General features: G+C 40.0%; 1 protein-coding gene and 1 pseudogene across 1 annotated transcript in view; one reads left to right on the top strand and one right to left on the bottom strand.

The window, feature by feature from the left end:
* LOC102495054 (fibrillin-1) overlaps positions 1 to 20,245 on the bottom strand; it is a gene marked incomplete at its 3' end in the record, with an annotated part of 283,471 nt that overhangs the window by 148,931 nt on the left and 114,295 nt on the right. Inside the window, exon 6 of the mRNA XM_014584254.2 lies at positions 1,028 to 1,225. Coding sequence (XP_014439740.1) covers positions 1,028 to 1,225 — 198 coding nt within the window. The remainder of the gene's footprint in view (positions 1 to 1,027; positions 1,226 to 20,245) is intronic.
* On the top strand, positions 9,696 to 10,102 carry LOC102484192 (U6 snRNA-associated Sm-like protein LSm3 pseudogene; annotated as a pseudogene).

Genomic DNA, 20,245 nt, shown 5'->3' with positions numbered 1-20,245 from the left:
TGTTTATAAAACACACCCCCATTAATAATAGTAAGATTTCAATGTGCTTCCTGCTGCTTTTGACATTCAGAAGGAGACATTCAGGGCCTACAAAGCAGTTGTATGTTGTCCATGGAAACCGGACAACAATATCAGAAGTGGCATTTACCAAAGTATAATTTAATAGAGAGCCACAGGACTGTGCGACTAAGGTCAAGGTCTTTTCTACCACATTTTACCCTCAGAATTAACATACAGAACACAGCCATTCTAATCTCTATTTGGCTCAGAAAGGCATATTCTGAATCTTCTGAAAATAACTGCAATTTGCTAGGCAAAAAAAGAGCACTGAAGACGTCTAAAGGAAACAGATCTAGTCTGGGAGTTTTCAATCCCATCAGTTTAGTGTGGAGCTGCCTCTGTTCACTTCCTCCTGTTTCCTGCCAGACATCCAGACAATAAAAGAATTTGTACAGCTGGAAGAACAGGAGTAAAAGCCAAAAACAGAGTAAGGGCTTCTATGGGAGGCAGAAGAAGCAACAAGCAGGCGACATCTGGGGATATTTAAAACTGTGAAAAAAATCCTAATTTATTTCTGACTTGTAAAAAAAATGCATAATGCAGCATGTAAAATGTCGAGAGGAAAGACTTTCTTCGGGTCAATTAAGTACAACCTATGAGACAGAGAAACTTTGACAGTTTTAAATAAAGAAAAAAAAATGAAGGAAAGCATAAACTACCTCGTTCACAAATCTTGCTTTGTGTTTCTGCACAACATTGCTGTAAACACAATCACACCTCCTCTGGATTCAGAGGTACAGGAAAACACCTCTGGGGTCAGAGGGAGAACTGCTGGCAAGGAAAAGTCCAGCAAGACTTCAGCTGCTCTCTCTCAGGCCACGTTCCTAATTCCCAGGTTGGATATCATGCGGTCAGCAAAATTGTGGCGTGATGTCTCTGCTTTTCCATTCTCTTTGACTTCACTGGAGAAGAGCTCTCCAGAGCAAATAAGATTACTCCATTAATAATCCCATCGGTACAGGTTTACCTTGACAAGCGCCCGTGCGAATGTTGGGAATGAAGCCACGGCGGCAGGGGTGGGGCTGGGCAGGACACATCTCGCAGGGGTGGCCCCAGGCTCGCCCGACTGTGGCACAGCAGAGCGTTTTCGTGCAGACAATCCCACTGAGCTGGCCCTGGCACATCTGGTTGCTGACCACAGTAAAACAGGGGCCTGTCCTGTAATCTGAAAAGGAAGAAGAAGCATCTCATGAAAAGAGCAGAAAAGGCAGACCCGTCATGCGGGGGGCAGCTATGTGCCCCATCTTGCTCCACTCCACACTGAGAAATGCTTTTCAGAGAATCAGGTATCACAAACTTCATGAGTAACCTTGGGAAGACATTCTACCTCTGACCCCCATTTTCCTCACCTACAAATTAGGGGTAAAAATTTCTGTTCCTATTGACTTCGAAGATGCCATTGTGCGGATCAGATGAGCTAATGGCAAACTCCTCCCGACTGTGATCTGCTGTGTAACACAGGAATGTTGTGTTAGCCACTGTGTGTCAATACCTGAACCATCAGCCCCTATTCCTGACATAGATGCTCCAGTGACAGAAGGGATCAAACCCCTACCCCACAAAGCTTATAGCCTACTGCTATCTAGGTTGGGGAAAACAGTATTTCAAAATTTGCAAGGAGACAAGTCAAGCACCTTCTTCCTGGGAGTTCCTTGAACAAAACAAAATGGTTATCTTGTTTCAAACATAAAAATAAACAAGCAAAAAAAATTTTAATTTACCCCTATAAAACACAGAACATATTTAATATAAAATGTGAAGACACTAGCCTGAAATCCTGAGCAAAAGGATCATCTTAAATCAAACAGGGATAAGTCAAAGCCATCAAAAGGTTTTTGGAAAAGTCATGATGCATTTTTGTATGGTTTTCTACACAAAACATCGTGACTTTCCCGACAACCCAATATATCAGACTCATGATTTCACAGATGTGTTTTACATGATGAAATTTAAGCATTTTTTCAATTCCATTTAAAGAAAAATACTAAGTCCTAGGATATGTGATACGCAAAGCAGGCCAAAAATTGTATGAGTAACACATAAGTGCCATCAGACTTAACCTTTCCAAAACACAAACATTAGACCTATGTGCCCCTCAAGTCTCTACCTGTCTGGCACTATTTATTATTTCTCTTTTAACTTGGATCTTGTTTGTGCATTTCTACTCTACTGATTTTTTTTTTTTTAGGTTTTTTGTCAGAAGACACATGTGCTCACCAGAAAGAGACAGAGACAGTGAGAGAGAGAGAGTGAGAAATCATCCCCCAGGAGGGGTGGCCACACTGAATACCTTCTCGTATTGGGATTTGGGGTACACATGCACACATGCATGATGTGATTTCCAAGCTACCAGATCCGAGACTCAAACTGTGGTTGGTTATGTGAGAATTCTGCATTTCAACCACCACATCACCTATTGGCCCCTACTGACTTCTTTTTCCTTTCATATAGTCAAATACTCAGTATATTTTAATGTTCTATACAATATGCCAGATTTATTCAACATCTATTCCTCCATAGATACTGAGGTCAAACAAGAATACAAATAGTAAATGCTAAGCTGCTGAATAAAATCTCAGCCTTCAGTTTGTTCTATCAAAAAAGAAGTCACTCAGCAGCACAGTAGTTTGTAACAAACCATTCTCAGATGCAGTAACTACGTGGACAAAGTGGAATACTTAAGTCCTCTTTACTTCTGTGGCTAAAGTTTCCAACTATTACACATTGTTTAATAAATCTCTTCCCAGTGGGTGGGCCTCATAGCCAAGTAGTTAAGAGAGCCGGATCCCACATGGCTGACTGTCGTTTCTAGTGCAAGCACCAGTGGCCTGGGAAACATGTCAGGTATAGGTGCATGTGTGTGCTAAATTCCAACAGGATGGAGAAATTCAAGAGGATGGCGGTGTGACTACATCCCATTGAGATTTCATTCTCCCTCTCTTTGACTCTCTATTTCTTTCTGGTGAGCATGCATGCACCCTTTGGCAATTAAAAAATATATTAATAAATTTCTCTCTGCCATATGCTTTTTTCTTTGTACTTAATATTTTATTATGTGTTTCTAATTCAAAAAGTAACTAATTATTTTAGACAATCAGGAAAAGGTAGTACCATATAAATAAAAAATGTAATTGCATCAAAAGAAATCCTTCATTATATATTGATTATATTATCACATATAATTTTATGTGTGTATGTTATTATTCTAATCATAAAATAAGAATTAAACTAAATACAAAATTTTGACTCCTGCTGTTTTTTTCACTTAACATTACCCAAAGCATTTTCCCTTACATCAAATACTATTTCAAGATACACTTTTAGTTTCTGGATAATTTTTTATGATTATAATTTATTAAATAGTTTTCTTAGTGTATACAATTTAAGTGGCTTTTAATTCTTCATTACATGTAACATTCAGTGTACAATACTGATTAAATCTTTTTAGGATGAAAGTTCATGCAGCAGTCATCAAAATTTTCATGACTATACATATCTTACATCTGAAAGGTCATGGCAACAATCTTTCATTTGAAAAAAAAGTAAATATTTTTATGTTAGGTAACGAGGAAGTGTATTTAGGCTTGTTTATTAATTTACTGAGGTAAGTGCAAATGCTTTAATCAAACAGATGCATGTTAGCATGCCATTTTCAATCTTTTTTTTTAAAAAATTAAACATGAATTTTAATTGATAACCCTCTCTTCAACATTGCTTGGATTTGTTCTTCCTCCTTATTTTGCGATGACACTATAGAATTATCTTATACATGAGGATTAGAAAGAGTCAAGGTAGATACAAACAATGGGTTTGGTGAGCAACCCCAGCAAATTCCAGGCACACTACAAAACGCTAAGAAAAACCTAATCCGGTCTTCATACTGGTTCATGACTTTAGATGTGAATTCTTCATTGGAAGAGATGTTCATTAAAAAGCAAACAAACAAACAAACAAACAAAAACCTTACATCTTTTCCAGAGTCAATCACTTGCCCTCATATTTCAGTACAAAACATGTGAAATAAAACTGGTACTTGCTGATTCTGACAACAAACATTAGGCATCTCTATACTCCTTAGGGGTCTATCTTTATTAAATATACTGGATATCTGGCAAATAGAATATGTAGAATGGAATCTATGAACCTAACACATTTTCATGCTAGATTCTTACCCAAAGTGATTTTGGAAACAAGTTATACTGTTTGGCTTAGTTGACTGTGCAGATTAGCAAATGGACATAAATGTAGTTGTAGAACTCATATTTTTCATAAAGGGAGAGGAATAATCTGGATGGAACAGATTTAGATCGAGAAACCTCTTGGAAGGTAAATGCTCTATAAACGTGGTTTTCAAATGTCATTCCTATTTAGCGGCCTGTGCTTTGTATCCTGTGTTTCATTTAGATTGCCAGAGTTAGGTTGTGTTGAGTCCAATGTGCCAACCACAGAAAGGAATCTCCCCACACTCCCAATTCCTTACTAATAATCCAATTATTTACAATGATTCCCATAGCACTTATGTGATATTACGCTAAATTTACATACTCCTTTTTTTCTTTCCCAGATAGCCCCAGCCCTAGACAGGGAATGTGCCTCGTTCAATGCTTGTGTAATGTCTGACTCACTTCTGACTTTAACTTAAACCATTATTCCTAATGTAACTAAAATATAGTATTAGGAATACTTTCTATTTGAAAATTGCTCTGCAATCACTCCTTTAGAAGACCTTCATGAACTAGGGCACCAGGCCAAGCCTTGCCAAAATTAAAATGCAATTTTAATTGCTTTTAACGTGGCTTACTGCAATGTGACTAGTTCATGGGAAATTCTGCATCTCCATGTTCCCATTCGAAGTGGTTAGCACTAGGATGGCTCCCTTGTCCCACTAGATTTGGCCTCAAGGCCTGGGCTCTGACCAACTTCTGTCTGCGGCCTCCTCGCATTCCCAGCTTTGCAGCCCAGAATGCTGTAGTCCACGGCATTATTTCACTTTTATTCGTAATCAGACCTCACCCTGAAGCAAATGCATCATTTACAGAGAAAGGATATTCTGTGGTACAATGAATTCTTGTCACTCCTGCCCAGTCACTAAACCACAAACTGCAGGCAAGGCACAAGGATGTAATTTGGGGGCACTAGGCTCCAATTATTTTAAATCCTTCTTTTCACAAAAATTACAGATAAAAGAATGAGATATCCATTTATCCCTGACAGAGGGGGTCTAGTGTGCATATTCCTCCCAGGTAGGTTGGCCTGGGACACATTAGGCTCATTTCTGCATGCAATTGCAACAGAACTTTCTGAAGAAGAAATGGGGAAGAAGCTTTGGGGAAAGGAAAATTAGAGCAAAGATGTCCCATTATCACCATCATCTCATAACTGCTGTTAATTTCTTCTTACTCCAATCATTCTTAACCTCAGGACTCAACAGAATTACTTGGAGAGCATTTGCAAAATGCTGCTGCCTGGGTCCCACCCGTCCTCTCCCAGGCCTCCATCATAATTCCTGTCAGTAGATGTGGCACACAGCATAGAAATCCATATTTGCAAAATCTCCACAATGTGATTTTGCCCTTCCGGGCTCTAAGTTATCTCTTTCTTCCTTTATTGAGGAGTGTTATGTTCCATTAGTTGGAGATGTTTGCAAGAGAACTGATTGCTTACCTACACGTCTAACCTTCGAGGAGTCAGACAGCCCGTAAACTGGGATTGCCACCACTCCACATAACCCAGTATCTCTCAACCAGGACTAATGTTCTAATCGTGGAAAAATAATATACATCCCTCAGGGTTGCACTGAATATGAAGTACTCTATTATGTTATTAATTATATTAACCATAAGATCACTAAGACAAAGAACAAAGTTGAGATTTAAGAAGAGTGGTCACTTGCTACTGTACTGTCCTAATGAATTAACTGAATTCCCATTTCAGGCTCGCCCTTCTCAGATGACAAATCACATTACTATACATGACCTCTGCCACTATCATGAGCCCCCACATCCAGCCCCCTGGCCAGTGCTGCAGCTTGCGCCTGAGTGAAATTCCAGGGGAATTCTCCAACTGGGTCTCAAATACGATGAGCAAATGTAGCATCCGTAACAGAAAAACAAACTCTTATTTCCTCCAGAACTGTACCATCACACATCATTCTGAGATCCTTCCAAGACTCCTGGTTTGATGAAATAGAAAGCATCGAGCATTGTCTGTGAAGTTCCTTGCCCAAAATAGTCAAACTTAATCTAATCACATGTCCAGACCTAATTTTCAGTTGAAGGGGAATACAGAGATGAAAAAACAAGGTGCCTGGGGACTTCAAAAAGTTCACGAATTAAAGTACAGATTGCTTTATGTAAAACTTTTTGAAATCTATTCATAGTTTTTCATAATACACATCTTCCATAAACTTTCTTAAGACCCCATCACAAATAACACCAGCAGACAACAATGGGAAAAACTAAAAATGTGTGCCCTTTTCAATATGACCCTCTCCCCAAAGTAGATTAGATTAAAAACAATAATAACCAAATCTTGATTGAATTCTATTTCTATAAAAGACAGTTGGGGAAATCTTTCTTTTCTTTTCCTTTTCTTTCCTTGTTTTAAAAATAAATTATTTATTTAATTTTATTTATCTTCCATTTTTCAAATTTTTGCTATAGGGCACATGCTCTCACCAGAGAGACAGAAAGAGACACACAGAGAGAGAGACGGAGAGAGAAAGTGAGAAAGCAAGCCACCATGTCCAGGACTCAACCTATGGTCAGTCATGTGGTAGTCTAATGCCTTGACCACCACACCACCTGCTGACCCCTCTTTTTCTTTTTTAAGTTTATTTCTTTATTTCTTCCATAAGCAGGAGTGACACAGACAGAGAGAGAGAAGCACCTCAATCAGGTCCTGACATCTCAACCCTCCCCCACCTTCAGCCAGCCCGGATCATGGCATGCACAATCCAGCACACTCAGAGAGGTCTCAGACACAGACACAGAGCCTTCCCATGGGGGTCGGCCTCACAGAGTATTTAGCAGCTGCAACATCCTTCAGACCCCAATCTGAGAAACTTCAGATGGACTAGACAGTACAGGACATTGTGGAACTGTGGTTTTCTTGGTGTGATAATGATATTGTGGTTATATATGAGAATGTCCTTATTAAGTCCAGGTGAAGTATTCTGATAAATACAACTTGTTTTTCAATGTTTTAGTGAAACAGACAACAAATACATATTTTAATGTATATTTCAATATATTTGTACATATATATTCACAGACACACACACATATAAGAGAGAGTAATTATGTGTATAAATGTAGAAACATGTTAATAATTATTTAATATAGGTGAAAGGTATTTGGTATATTTTATTATTTCAACTTTAATGTACGCTTGAAATTTTTCATCATAAAAATCCTGGGGGTGCGGGGATTCCTTTCAGGGCTATTTTTACTATGCAATGTTCCCTCTTAACATCTCTTATTTTATTTAAGCTACATTTTTTTTTAATATGACCCAATAAGTTTCTAATATGCATTTTAATCAATCCATTTATATAACACACAACATGTAAGGTTACCTATTTAACATAGTCTACACAATAGTATTTAAAGAGGATGACCTTTTGGCAAAGTTTACTGAACCACTTTACGTAAAATGTTTACCTTTAAGCAACAGCATCTGAAGTATGGCTTAATTCTAACTAAATATTTTCAAAAAGCACTTTTGAAATAAAATAGAGAAATAAGCACCAAACTATTTCTATGTTAATATCTTCCTAATTGTTAGCCCCTTTAATTCACAAATTAAAAGTATTAACCACCATCAATATAAATCAAAATAGCATTCAAAACAACAGAAACAAGGTGATCTGTTACACACCTTTTAATCTAACATGCAGACTAAGCAATTCATCAAAACTCAGGCCGTAGTTTTGTGGGATCCAATTATGTGTGGCAGCAATTCAACTGCAGAAAATTGTTACCACATTTTATTCTGTTCCATGATGAAGAAAACAGTAAGAAATCTTGTTCAGGGTAAAAGAATATCTCATTTTGAAATCATCATTTACCTGACATTATTTGGTCCTTCACCATAAATCCTACAAGTCATTATTGACCTTCCTTCTCCCCCAAAGTTACCTCTCAACTACCTTTACAAAGCAATTTTAGAAGAGTGGGGAGATGGGTAGAAGTCAACCCTGGTGTGGGTGACATATTTGTCAGTAAGAATATAAAACCATAGAGAGTGCATTCGTCGTTAATGGTCTGCACTTCCCTCTGAAGAACAGTTGGCTCTGATGTATTCACTTTTAAAAACGGATGGTGTGAAGTGCCACGTCAAACCAAACTCCGCAGTTTCATGGCAGAGCATCAGCTATTAAACAGTAAGACAAAACAATAATATTATATAACAATTTTATTTATTTTTTTCTTTTATACATCTTTCAAAACTCCCAAGCATAAAACATGATCTACAATCTAAAAGCAAGATTAACAGCCTAAGAGTACGGGGCCCTATGATCAATGGTATAAAAAATAAAAATTACAAAGGCCAGCGTATTCTTAAATCTATCTGTGCATCTTTTTTGTTTTTTAATTGTCAGAAGGTACCTGTACTCACCAGAGAAAGAGACACACACACACAGAGAAAGTATCCATCCTCCAGTGGGGTATGGGCATAGCATAACAACATCTTCATTTCTCCATCTTGTGGAAATTTGGGACACAAACACCCAGTGTGTTTTTCTTTTAATTTCTTTTCAAATTATTTATTTATTTAATTTTATTTCTTATTACTTTTTTTTTTTTGGAGAGGTTTTCACTATAGGGCACGTGCGCTCACCAGACAGAAAAAGACATAGAGACAGAAAGCAAGAAATCACCCCCCAAGGGGGATGGTCACGCCACAATCCTTTCTCCTCCATTCTTCTCTCGGGATCTTGGGCACGCACACACACGTGCCCAGCGTGAGTTCTAAGCCACCGGGTCCAGGACGCGAACTGCGGTCGACTACGTGGGAGTCCAGCAGCATAGCCATTATGCTAACTGCTGGTTCCCATTACTTTTAATTTGCTGTAGGACACATGTGGTCATCAGAGAGATGAGAAAGTGAGAAAGTAAGCCACCAGGTCTGGGACTCAACCTTGGTCAGCCAAATGGGAGCCCAGAATCTTAACTAGCACACCACCTGCTGGCTCCCACACTGTTTTTTTCAAGCCACTAGGACTGGAATTCAAACTGTGGTTAGTCATGTGGGATCCGACTCCCTTAACCAATAGACTTGGCCCTCAATCTCTATCTTAAAAGTTCAATTTGGGGGGTCAGCAAGTGGCATAGTGGTAAAGGTGCTGGACTCCCACATGGCTGATTCGAATCCCTGGAGTGGGACTCCCACATGGCTGATTTGAATCCCTGACCCAGCAACTTGAAAATCATGCCAGGCTCATGTGAGTGCATGCCTAAAATCTCAGGAGGAAACTGGGGGAAATGGGATTGAAGCATGGCCACTCCCCTCGGAGCATATTTCTCATTTTCCCTCTCACTTTCTTTGTCTCTCTGACAAGCATGCACACTATGGCAAAAAACTTGAAAAAAAAAAAAGGTGCATTTTTGGGGAAACGGTGCATGATTTGAAACATGGCAGATGACCTAGACCAGCAACAAACTACCACACCATAGAGGAGCCTCTGGATCTCACCTGGCTTAACCTGGATGAGTGAATTTACATGGAAATGAGAAATGACTCAGAGCATTGAGGCAGATTACATTCTTAAGATCAATATTTACATATGATATTGAGAAATGTGGAGGAAACTGTGACTACTATAGAAATTGATGAAGGAACATATGAAGAGATATATAAATCACTGAAACAGAATATCCCCATGCTCTTTGTCTGGGGAGATGGTGTTGGTGTTGTACTAATTGCTCCTTTATTGAGATGTCTAAAGCAAAATTTATTTTGTGTGGAAAATAGAAGGCTTTGTACAGTTGCCCCTTTAATTGAACATGGCCTTCAAAGGAGAAATAAGTCTACATTTTGATATGATCCAAGGATACTTTTGCTCCTAAAATGAGCAAATGAAACTTCTTGGACTAATAGCATTTTACTTTTTCTCTAACTCTTCCAATAAATGTGATCTCTAAGCTGAAAAAAAAAAAAGTGCATTTTGATGTTGCTTATTTTCCAAACATAAATTCTATAAAAGGTAAAAGGTGAATTGAATCCCTGAAGGATTTTAACAGAGTGTTTGTTTGTTTGTTTGTTTGTTTGTTTGTTTGTTTGTTTGTTTGTTTGTTTGTTTGTTTTCTGGGTTTTTGCCAAAGACTGAGCGTGTTCACCAGAGACACAGAGGGAAAGTGAAAAATCCCCCTGCCCTAAGGTGGGATGGCCATGGCACAATCCCATCTTCTCTACTCTCCTCCTAAGATTCTAGGCATGCACTATAGTAGCCTGGTGTGACTGTCAAGCAGCCAGGCCCAGGGCTTAAACTGCAGCCTGCCATCTGGGAGTCCAGTGCCTAACCACCACGCCACCTGCTGGCTCCCAGAATATTTTCTTATTAAATTATTATTATAAATGCAAGTGGCAGTGGCAGACCAGTATTAACATTGAATACTGTACACACAGAGGGTAAAGGCCCATGTTAATAAAGAAGCAATTAAAAAAAAATGCTGCTAATTTTTTTTTTTAAAGTCCCACTGTAGATTTCACCAAAATGAGGAAACCTAAAGTAGTCAAATTCATAGAGACAGCAGAATGGTGGTGGTGGTGGTGGGGAGGTTGGAATGGGGAGTTATTATGTAATGGTACCAAGTTTCAGTTGGGAAAGATAAAAAGTTCTGGAGATGCATGACAGTGATGACTGTACGACAGTGTCATGTACTTCATACCACTAAGTCACACGTCTAAAAACGGGTGAAATGGTTCATTTTGTGTTGTGTGTACTTTATTTAGCACAATAAAAAAATTCCATGGCATAAAATAAAATAAAAATGTAGACTTCAATGCTGAAGGCCAAGGAAGAAACATTACACTGCAAAGTCAATGGTTTCCTTAATCATTCAGCAAACATTTAGTGAGTTATCGTGCAGTACCAGGGTGTAGCAAAGCACAAATCTCTGCTCACCTGATGGTTACAACCTGGCAGGAGAGGTAGTCAATAAATAGATGATTACTACCATAACAGAGAAAAAGAAGACTGCTGCCACACTTACGCATATATAGACATACATATATATGTGTGTGTGAGTATATATATATATTCTCCTTACAGAAATAAATAAACGTAAAAACCCTAGTAGAACAAATATCAAACGTATACAACATAATGTAATGTCCTCTGTTGAAGATGATGAATATGTTAATATCCTTGATTTAATGATCATACATGGTATGTATGCATACTTTGAAAACCTATATTGTGCCCTATAAAGATATACAATTGAATATAAATCAGAAATTATAAAATACACTTTTAGATTTGTGGTTGTGATATACTCTACACGTGAATAAGGATGCTGCGGTGAGAGAGCGAGTGAGGACAGCTACCTCAATCAGGGTTATCAGAGAAGATGTCTTTGAGAGGGTCCATTTAAACTGAAGCCTAAAGGATGAGGACAAGCCAACTGTGCAACATGGAGCTCCGTGCTTTCCAGGTATGGCAGAGGGCAAGAATAATGGCTCTGAGCTGGGACATAGCCTGGCTTCCTAGTACTGAAATCAGGCCGCTCTGACAGGGCATAGAGGTTCAACGTCCCTGGGTTTGATCCCAGGCAGGAACTGGATTATATAGGACATACCTGGCCATGGTGAGGGTTTAAGATTTGGCTCTGAGTTCAACAAAAAGTAGCTGAAAACACGATGTGCTCTTTTAAAAGAGTGCTTGCTGCTTACAGAGTTCAGGAGTGAAAAACAGGAACCCTTACAAGGTGGCTACTGAAAAAGCGGGGGCGAAAGCTGGCGGTGCCTTGGCACAGGTGATGCATAGAAATGGAGAAAAACTGGCAGGTAGGGAATGTCCTTGGGTGGTAGAACCAACGGCCCTTGGACTGGAAGTCAGGAGCAACCGAGGCAAATGGCGAGGATGGCTCCTGGCTTTGTGGCTTCCTTAGTTGGAAATACGGCCAGTCATTTACCGCAATGGGGAAACAGGAAAGATTCAGCCCTCACTACTAGTGATCAGTAGAAAGTTCAGAGTTTCACAGGGGAGCGTCTGCTAAGGCAGGTGATTCAAATCGAAGAGACTAGTTCTGAATAAAACCTTACTGTCCGTAAATCTTGATGTTCTCAAACAGAAACAAAAACAAAACCCACGTATGATGAAATTCTATCTTGTCCTGTACATTTTCCCTAAATTTCTTACCCTTCCCTTCCTCTTTGTGAGAAAGCATGCACTCGTATCATATTCAGATATGTATATATAAATGTCATGCTTGAGATTCTTACTTCAAACATATTTGGCCAATTCTCACAAAAACCTGAGTGTTAAGTATACATGGCCCAGACCAACAACTTGTGATGGAATCCTGGTGAGGAGGGTGGGATTTCCTCCAGAGAACTTCACAGCTGCTTTTATGAATGACAGGGCACGGGAGTCCAGGACCACTAGCATTCTAGCTGCCAGCCTGGAGTTCATTCCACGGGAAACAGATACACAGCACATTCCTGTGATATCATCAATACTGAGAGAGCTGGAGGAAAACTTAAAAGGAGGACAAGAGTTCAGCCTCTTAGGAACCACTACTGAGAAGTGCACCATACGAATATGGATTTTCTATAATATCAGGTCAAACAAATGCAGCAAGATGGTTTAGATACGTTGGCTGGCAAGTGTTACTTTCTACCACTGGCTTTTTACCAAATATGCATTTGCTTATAAGTATGTGGTGCAAAGCTGTGGATATGTTCTCTCATTTCTCTCTCTCGTCTCCTTTTTTCTCTTTCTTTCTATCTCTCTCTCTCTCTCTCTCTCTCTCTCTCTCTCTCACACACACACACACACACACACACACACACACACAGAGAAACCACTGATTTATGCTAACATACTACCACATAGTTCTCAAGGTGGCCCTCCTATTCTCTGAACTTTTCTTTGGAAGAAAATGCCTGATGAATGAAAAATTCCTCAGACTGTTTCCAGCTCAGGGTCTGGCGCTGAATTCAAATGAAGAAAGACAACTTGGAAGAAAGTACAAGCATTACTCAGAACACGTGAGCGAACAGTGAAAAAGACAGGCAGGGAAGCAGGGAGGATGGGCGAGGCACTCGTACCAACATCCAATCACCTAGATGTAATTTGACAACAAAAAGAGATTCCTGAAAAAAATCAGTGTGTGTTCATATATCAAAGTATGACACCGCTATGGGGGTGCACTACTAAGACTGTGCCACATGCTCTTACTACATGGCAGGCCCAGGTTCGAGTCCCTGTCCAACCAAAAGGCTGGGCATGTAATCCCCGCAACTTGGGGAGACTGAAGCGAAAGGATCCTGAGCTCCAAGCTGGCCTGGGCAATATAATAAGACTTTGTCTAAAAGGAGCTTGGCATACAGGTGGCACATAAGTTCAGTGGCAGCTGCGAAGCTGACAAAGAGACCCTGACTTAAAATACATGTATGTGACAGAACGTCAATTTTCTGAGAGACCAAAGACTAAAGCAATCCCAGAATTGGTTTTCTGCAATTATTTTATTGTCATCCATTATTTATTTCTTCCATTAACAAGAGAGAGAGGGAGAAAGACAAAGAGAGAGACAGCAAGGCAACACCCCCAACAGGGTGTGGTCTCCACGCCATCACCCACTCCAAGCTTTAGTCAACCCCAGACTGTGGGCAAGTGCATGCCCAGCATACTCAGGGAGATCTCTGGGCACAAACCTGGAACTTTCCCATGTGGGCCAGCCTTGCAGAACATTGCCTTTTACCCTCACTCCACTGTCTGGTCCTTGGTCCTCCATTTCTAAGATCTGACTGAGAACATGTCACTAATGGGACAATCACATGGCCTCCTGGTAGCTTCACCAGAAATGACAGATCTTGGTGTTCTGGGCCATGTATATGTTCTGTGAATGACAATTGTTTTATATTAGGTTATCAGGAAAGTCAGGACTATTTTTCTATGTGTTTTTCTTTTTTAATGCAAAAATGCATCAGGACTTTCCCACTCTCAATAGCATAGAATAACAATGATACAAATATGCATCCTGCTTTTTCACATTTAATACTTATGTCCCAGACATCCCAGGTAAATGATCTGAAGAGTTAAATACTACCAGTATGCCATATGCATATCAGTCAGTCTACTTTCAGCTCAGTTCAGCCCAGTGGAATTAGTGGAGAATGGTGCAGGGCTCTGAAACTTTCAGTCTATAGAACGGGAAGAAAATTTTACGCCGTTCCTGAGACTCTGATGTCTACTTCTATGAGCTTGTGTACTGTCGGAACACTCACAGGCCATTGTGTGACCCCGTTCCCTCTCACCGCTTACTAGAGATTTACATCGGCTTGGCCAGACATTGGGGTTTCGTCTAAGGCAGCTAGTTAGATATGTGTGGAAAGCGTATATGGTTAGAAAATAATAACAGACAGCATTAAAAGTGGTTTAACATGCCCCAAGAGGCAAGCCAAACACCACAATTTTCTCCAACTGTGGAAGAAAAACAACTGGAGCCAGATTTCAGCTCTCTGGACGTATTAACAGGTCTATGTTGTATTCCCTTGGATATTTACGAAGCATGTTAACAATAATTAAAATTGAATTTTCCAAACCTTTAAGGGTAAAAGTTAGGAATATAATATCAGCAACCTTGGAAAGTGTTATAAATTCAATAGACATCATATTCACTATTCTGGAACTCAACTGCTGATACTCCACATTCACAGCTCCTGCACAGAGGTGCTTCGGCTCTGTGCTCATTGAATACCCTCTACTCAAATGGATTTTTCATTTTCTGTCATTGCTTTATAACTAAAAGTTAGTGCTGGCCTATCAGCATTCAAATCTTTGAAGTCAAAAGAATCTTGAAGATGATAGCTGGGGCTCCAGGAGTCCAAAGGTGCCCTAAAATTATACATAAGTCACGTGTGCAAGTATGGTAGGTCTGAAGACAGGTAAGTGAGCAATCACACGTTCTCTTCTAGGGATGGAACTGGGAGTGAGGAGCCTGCACCTATGCAGGTGGCTAGACCTCAGGTGGTGTCAGCAGCAGGCCTGTGAATCACAGAGCAGTCAATTTGATGGAGAAGTGACAAAGTATGCAGGGAGGAATGATAACAGAGACTGCATGGCTCCAGAGAGGGACTGAGGGACATTTGGTTTCTGCTTCCAAAGTAAAGCTCTTAGTCTCCCTGTAACCAAGGACCCTTAGTATTTCTTATCACAAATTCTCCTTTCTGCTGACACCAGCTGTGCTAGAAACCAGTGGAACTTGGCCTAAGAAAGTCCACATCTTTCTTCAGATTCTTCAACGTGTCCATGGTCCCAATATACTTCTGCATTACTTAATAAGAAGCAATTAAAAAGAGTGTGACACTACTTAGGTAACTTAGCCAGCTGTGCCAGAAAGTTTTCTGTTTTTTCATTCTTAAAGAAAGGTAAAAAAAAATAGATATACAAAACTCCTTACAGTTAATAACACAAACACCAACGAAAATCATTGCAGTTCTCCTAGAACATTACTCACAACTCAGAAGACGTCCACAGAGAAACGACTAACCTGCCTGAAAGCCATCACTTCCGTGTATAAATGAGTAGCTAACTCCTGGCAACACAGAGTGTAAGCGGATATTTTTTCCAAATGGCAGCAAGCATTTATGGATGCATTTACCTCCCAAATTAGGTCGGAAACCCGGTGCAGGGGTAGAACTGAAATGCAGTAGTAGCCTCAGAGTCAGGAGGCCTGTATGCCAGTCAGCTCAACATAATTTGCTGTGCATCCGGAGTCAGACATTCCACCTGCCTGGTGAAGTTTAAGCAGCCGAGTCATGAACCATGCAGAGGCTCCTGCTGGCCTTTCGGCAGGCCAGAGCCAAGACCCAGCTGCCAGGTTAGGGAGAGAAGGTTGTTTCCACTATGTAGAAAAGGCAGAGTGTGTAGGAGCATGTTGACAGGAACCCATGCTCCCAGACAGCCAGTCCCCTGCGTCTTACTGTGGTGGTATCCTTCACACTCCCCAATTACTCATCCTTCAGACCTGTAAAATGGACCACCTTGACCACTGTAACTGTTCTTCCACTGAAAGCCAAGGTCTCAGATTGAGTGTAGACCCCCTCTCTTTGCTCTCACCCTACAGGAGAGAGCCTAACTGGAGTCTGGCCAAGGGACACTTTGTAAATGCTCCCTGCACATACCTTACAAGGCTTCCTTACCAGCCTCGTCTCTGCCCCCCTCCCTAAGTGCAGCTCCCTATTCAGTGGCACTGACTAAACTATAGGTCCTCAATTCGTAGCACTATTTGCTGCACATATGTCTTCACAAACACTATTCCTCTGTCTGGAATGCCTTTCTTCCTCCTAGTTTTCCAGCAAATGCTCTCTCCTGGATGTCTTCCCTGACTACTTTCTCCTTTCCTTTCTCCTTTCCTTTCTGACACAAATTACAGTTCATGGTAATCACAGATTTATATGTTCATGTTTCATCAGATAGTGAGCCCGAAGGATAAATATTTTGTCTCTTTAAACTCTGTATCCCCAGGGCCTCGAATAGTGCATGAGCCCATAAGAAACACTCAAGTACTTATGAATGAGTGAATGAATGAACGAACATGAAAAATGATGTATCTTTTAGTCTAAATCCCTAATCTTTTACACCATTCATTCCCTTTGGCCAAGGCATAATTAACTGCTTATGATCCCATGAATCGATCATGCTTGATTTAAATCCTGGAATTCTGATTATCAAGGTGGCAGTGAGCACAGTTACCCTGGGTTGGTTTTCCCTACCTCCTGGGGTTGTATGGATGGTAAACAAACCCGTGGATATAAAATATCTACCCTACCACAGCCTCTAGTTTTATTTTTTCCCTTCCTTCCACACATACCATGGCTAGAGGTAAAACCAATATATTCTACTCTGAAAAACAGATGATGCCACTGACCCACATACTATAGGACATATACCTTTTAATCTGCTCCCTGGGGCACATAGATGTTATTAATTGCTAGAGAGCATGTGCGTTCACCAGGGAGAGAGAAACAAAGAGAGAGGGGGAGGAAGCAACACTCCAATGGGATGTGGTCACATCACAAGCCCTTCTCCCCATCTCCATTCTTTCAGGATTTGGGGCACATAGGCACACCTGCCTGCAGTGTTCTTCAAGCTGCAGGGACTGAGATTTGAATTGCAGTTGGCCATGTAGAATCTAACTTCCTTAACCACTAGACTACAGGGCCAGTCCAGGACTAATAGATTCGGTCTAAGTTATCTCTACTCTCTTGTTTGGGCCTTTCTTGTGAATAACTGTTGGGATTTGCAAAATAGAGCAAAAAAAATTTTTTTTTAAATGGCAACATGCTAATAAGAGTCCAGCCTGGATCAAAAAGACCTTGCTCTATGGGACCAAAAGTTAGCATAATGGCTATGTCGCCGAACTCCCATGTAGTGGACTGTGGTTCAAGTCCTGGACCCGGTGGCTTAAACTCATGCCGGGTGCGTGTGCGTGCGTGCCCAAGATCCCAAGAGGAGAATGGAGGAGAGGGGATTGCAGCAAGGCCATCCCCCCTGGTGATGATTTCTTGCTTTCTGTCTCTCTGTCTCTCTCTCTCTTTCTGGCGAGCGCACGTGCCCTGTAGCAAAAAAAAAGACCTTGCTCTGAGCAAGGTGAAAGACAGGTGACAACTGATCCATCTCTTCCACAATCCTTTTCTCCCTTCTCATCTTCTAAGAGTGGACATGTACCCAGGTCAATAAGACATAAGTGCAGGCCTGCAGGGTAGACAGTCCAGGACAGTTTCTCATTTCTTGATAAAATGACACACACTCATTTGAATGTCCCCTTTGCTATTTATTCTTTTCATCCTTCTAGAAAGATGTGAGCCCTGGAAATTTATCACCCAATTTGCAACTATGAGGACAAAAGTCCATGCACTAATGATGGTAGAACAGAAAGAAAGAAGAGCTTCAGTCATTGATGACATTTTTGAACACTTGACTCATCATCAATTATCAAATGTCTTCAGATTATTTTTCATTTTTTTTCTTCAGATTTCTGCCAAAGGGCACTTTCATGGAGACAGAGAGAGGGGAAGTGAGAAATCACCCTCCAAGGGGATGGTCATGTTACACACAGTCCCTTCTCATCCAGTCTTCTCTTGGGATTTGGGACACACATGCACATGGGCCCAGTGTGATTTTCAAGCCTCCAGGTATGGAACTTGAACCACGGTTGGCCATGTGGGAATCCAGTGGCCTAACCACCACACTCCCTGCTGGCCCTTACAGATTCATCTTTAACATAAGAGGAAGTAAGTAATCTCTACTTAGTGAAGCCACTGTTGGCTGGGTTTTCTATAGCTTATATATGAACTCATTTCTAACTAAGATACCAAGTGCATGGTTTTGGTTGTTATTTGACAGACATATGTGTAAATAGTCTAAGAAGAAGATACTATATTTCTGGAATTTTTGCATAGTATTTTAAATATTTAGGGCTAAAAGCTTGAGCAAAGTAGATTGTGCATAAAAAATTTCAAACAAATGAGAACAACAATTCTAGTCATTCCTTTATTAACTCATATTCTAAGAATTAACTTAGTTTCCCTTCCTTGCAACAGGTAAGGTGTCTAATGTTGGGCCATGTCTAGGCTCCGGTAAGTGGCTTACTATACTGCCTTCTGATATACACATTCTTTCCAAATTAAATCAACATAAAAATAGTTATGTATGTCATTACCATTGTAAGAGTTACCACCAGCTCTCATTTGTAAAATATATTCCATTTTTTAAAAAATAAGCTCACTGATACCTCTTTTAGATGACCATTTTTCTCTATTCTATTTTCTAAACAGTTAAGATGTTTTGAATGTGATATGCCCTCTACACTACCTTCGAATGGAAATAAAGATCATTATCCCCTCCCCTGTGTTCCCAAATGTGATGTAACTGGTTTGTTACTATAACAATCATGAAACTACAAACAAATATAGTGGACATATGGAAATAATGGAAATCTGGAGCCGTTCCCAACCAGTGGCCAATTTTAAACTATATGTTAATAAGAATGGATTGAAAAAGAAAGCAAAAAACTATGTGAAGGACTAGGAGGGTTCTACGCAGGGAGACAGTGAAAGGGGACTGAGAGGTAGTTACTATATTCACAGCAACATGGGGAATTATTCAATCTCCAAATAGGGCAACAGTGCTGATACTTCATGCAAACACAGATGGCTTATAAAACAATAAAAACAAAGTCTTTGCTCTCTATTCTATTGTTTTGGCTTGGGAAGGGGAAAGGAAAGGATGGTAAATAAACGCGTATCATACATTTCTTTCCACTCCCTTTTTGACTCTGTGAGTTTGAGAGAAAACTATTTTTTTTTTTAAATCCCAGATGTTGTTGTTAATTTGAAAAGATTCATCCAGACCTTGGAAAGTCTTCTGATGACAAGTCTGATTTGAGAGAAATGTTGAGCCCTTTAATACAGGAAATTCCATAATTATGAGCTGGTTGTGCTTCAAACGTTTATGTATAAGATGAACGTTGGAATCTCTCATTTTAGAATTGGAACGAGACTTATAGATGAAGAAAAAAAAACATTTATGGGGCATGGTGTGGCTACTTTTACCTGCTATCTTACTTAATTCTCACAACAATTTTCTTTTTCCCCATTTTGCAGACGTGGAAACCAAGCCTCCCAGTAAAGTCAAGAACTTCACCAAGAGTTTATATGGAGAATGACCGGCAGAATGAAAATTCAAATGTTAGTGTTTTTGATTCTAAAAGATATGATGTCTCTACTACCTTGTCTTTCTCAAAGAGGTCACACAATTTATGAAAGCGTACATTTAAATTCAGAGATGCAGTAATTTTCTCAACGTCACAAAACAAGTCAGGAACAGGTGAAATTAATGTTCAGGTTCCTCAGATCTCACCTCAGGTCCTGTATATTATTTCATGCCTCTTCCTTGGTCTTATTCCTTGTCTTCCTATGCCCCAGGATTAAATCACAGCCCTCAAGATTAAAG

This window comes from Tupaia chinensis, unplaced genomic scaffold (assembly GCF_000334495.1).
Source record: "Tupaia chinensis unplaced genomic scaffold, TupChi_1.0 Scaffold146140_1, whole genome shotgun sequence".
Taxonomy (NCBI): Eukaryota; Metazoa; Chordata; class Mammalia; order Scandentia; family Tupaiidae; genus Tupaia; species Tupaia belangeri.
Note: the sequence above shows the minus strand (reverse complement) of the source record. Positions and strands in the feature narration are given on the sequence as shown.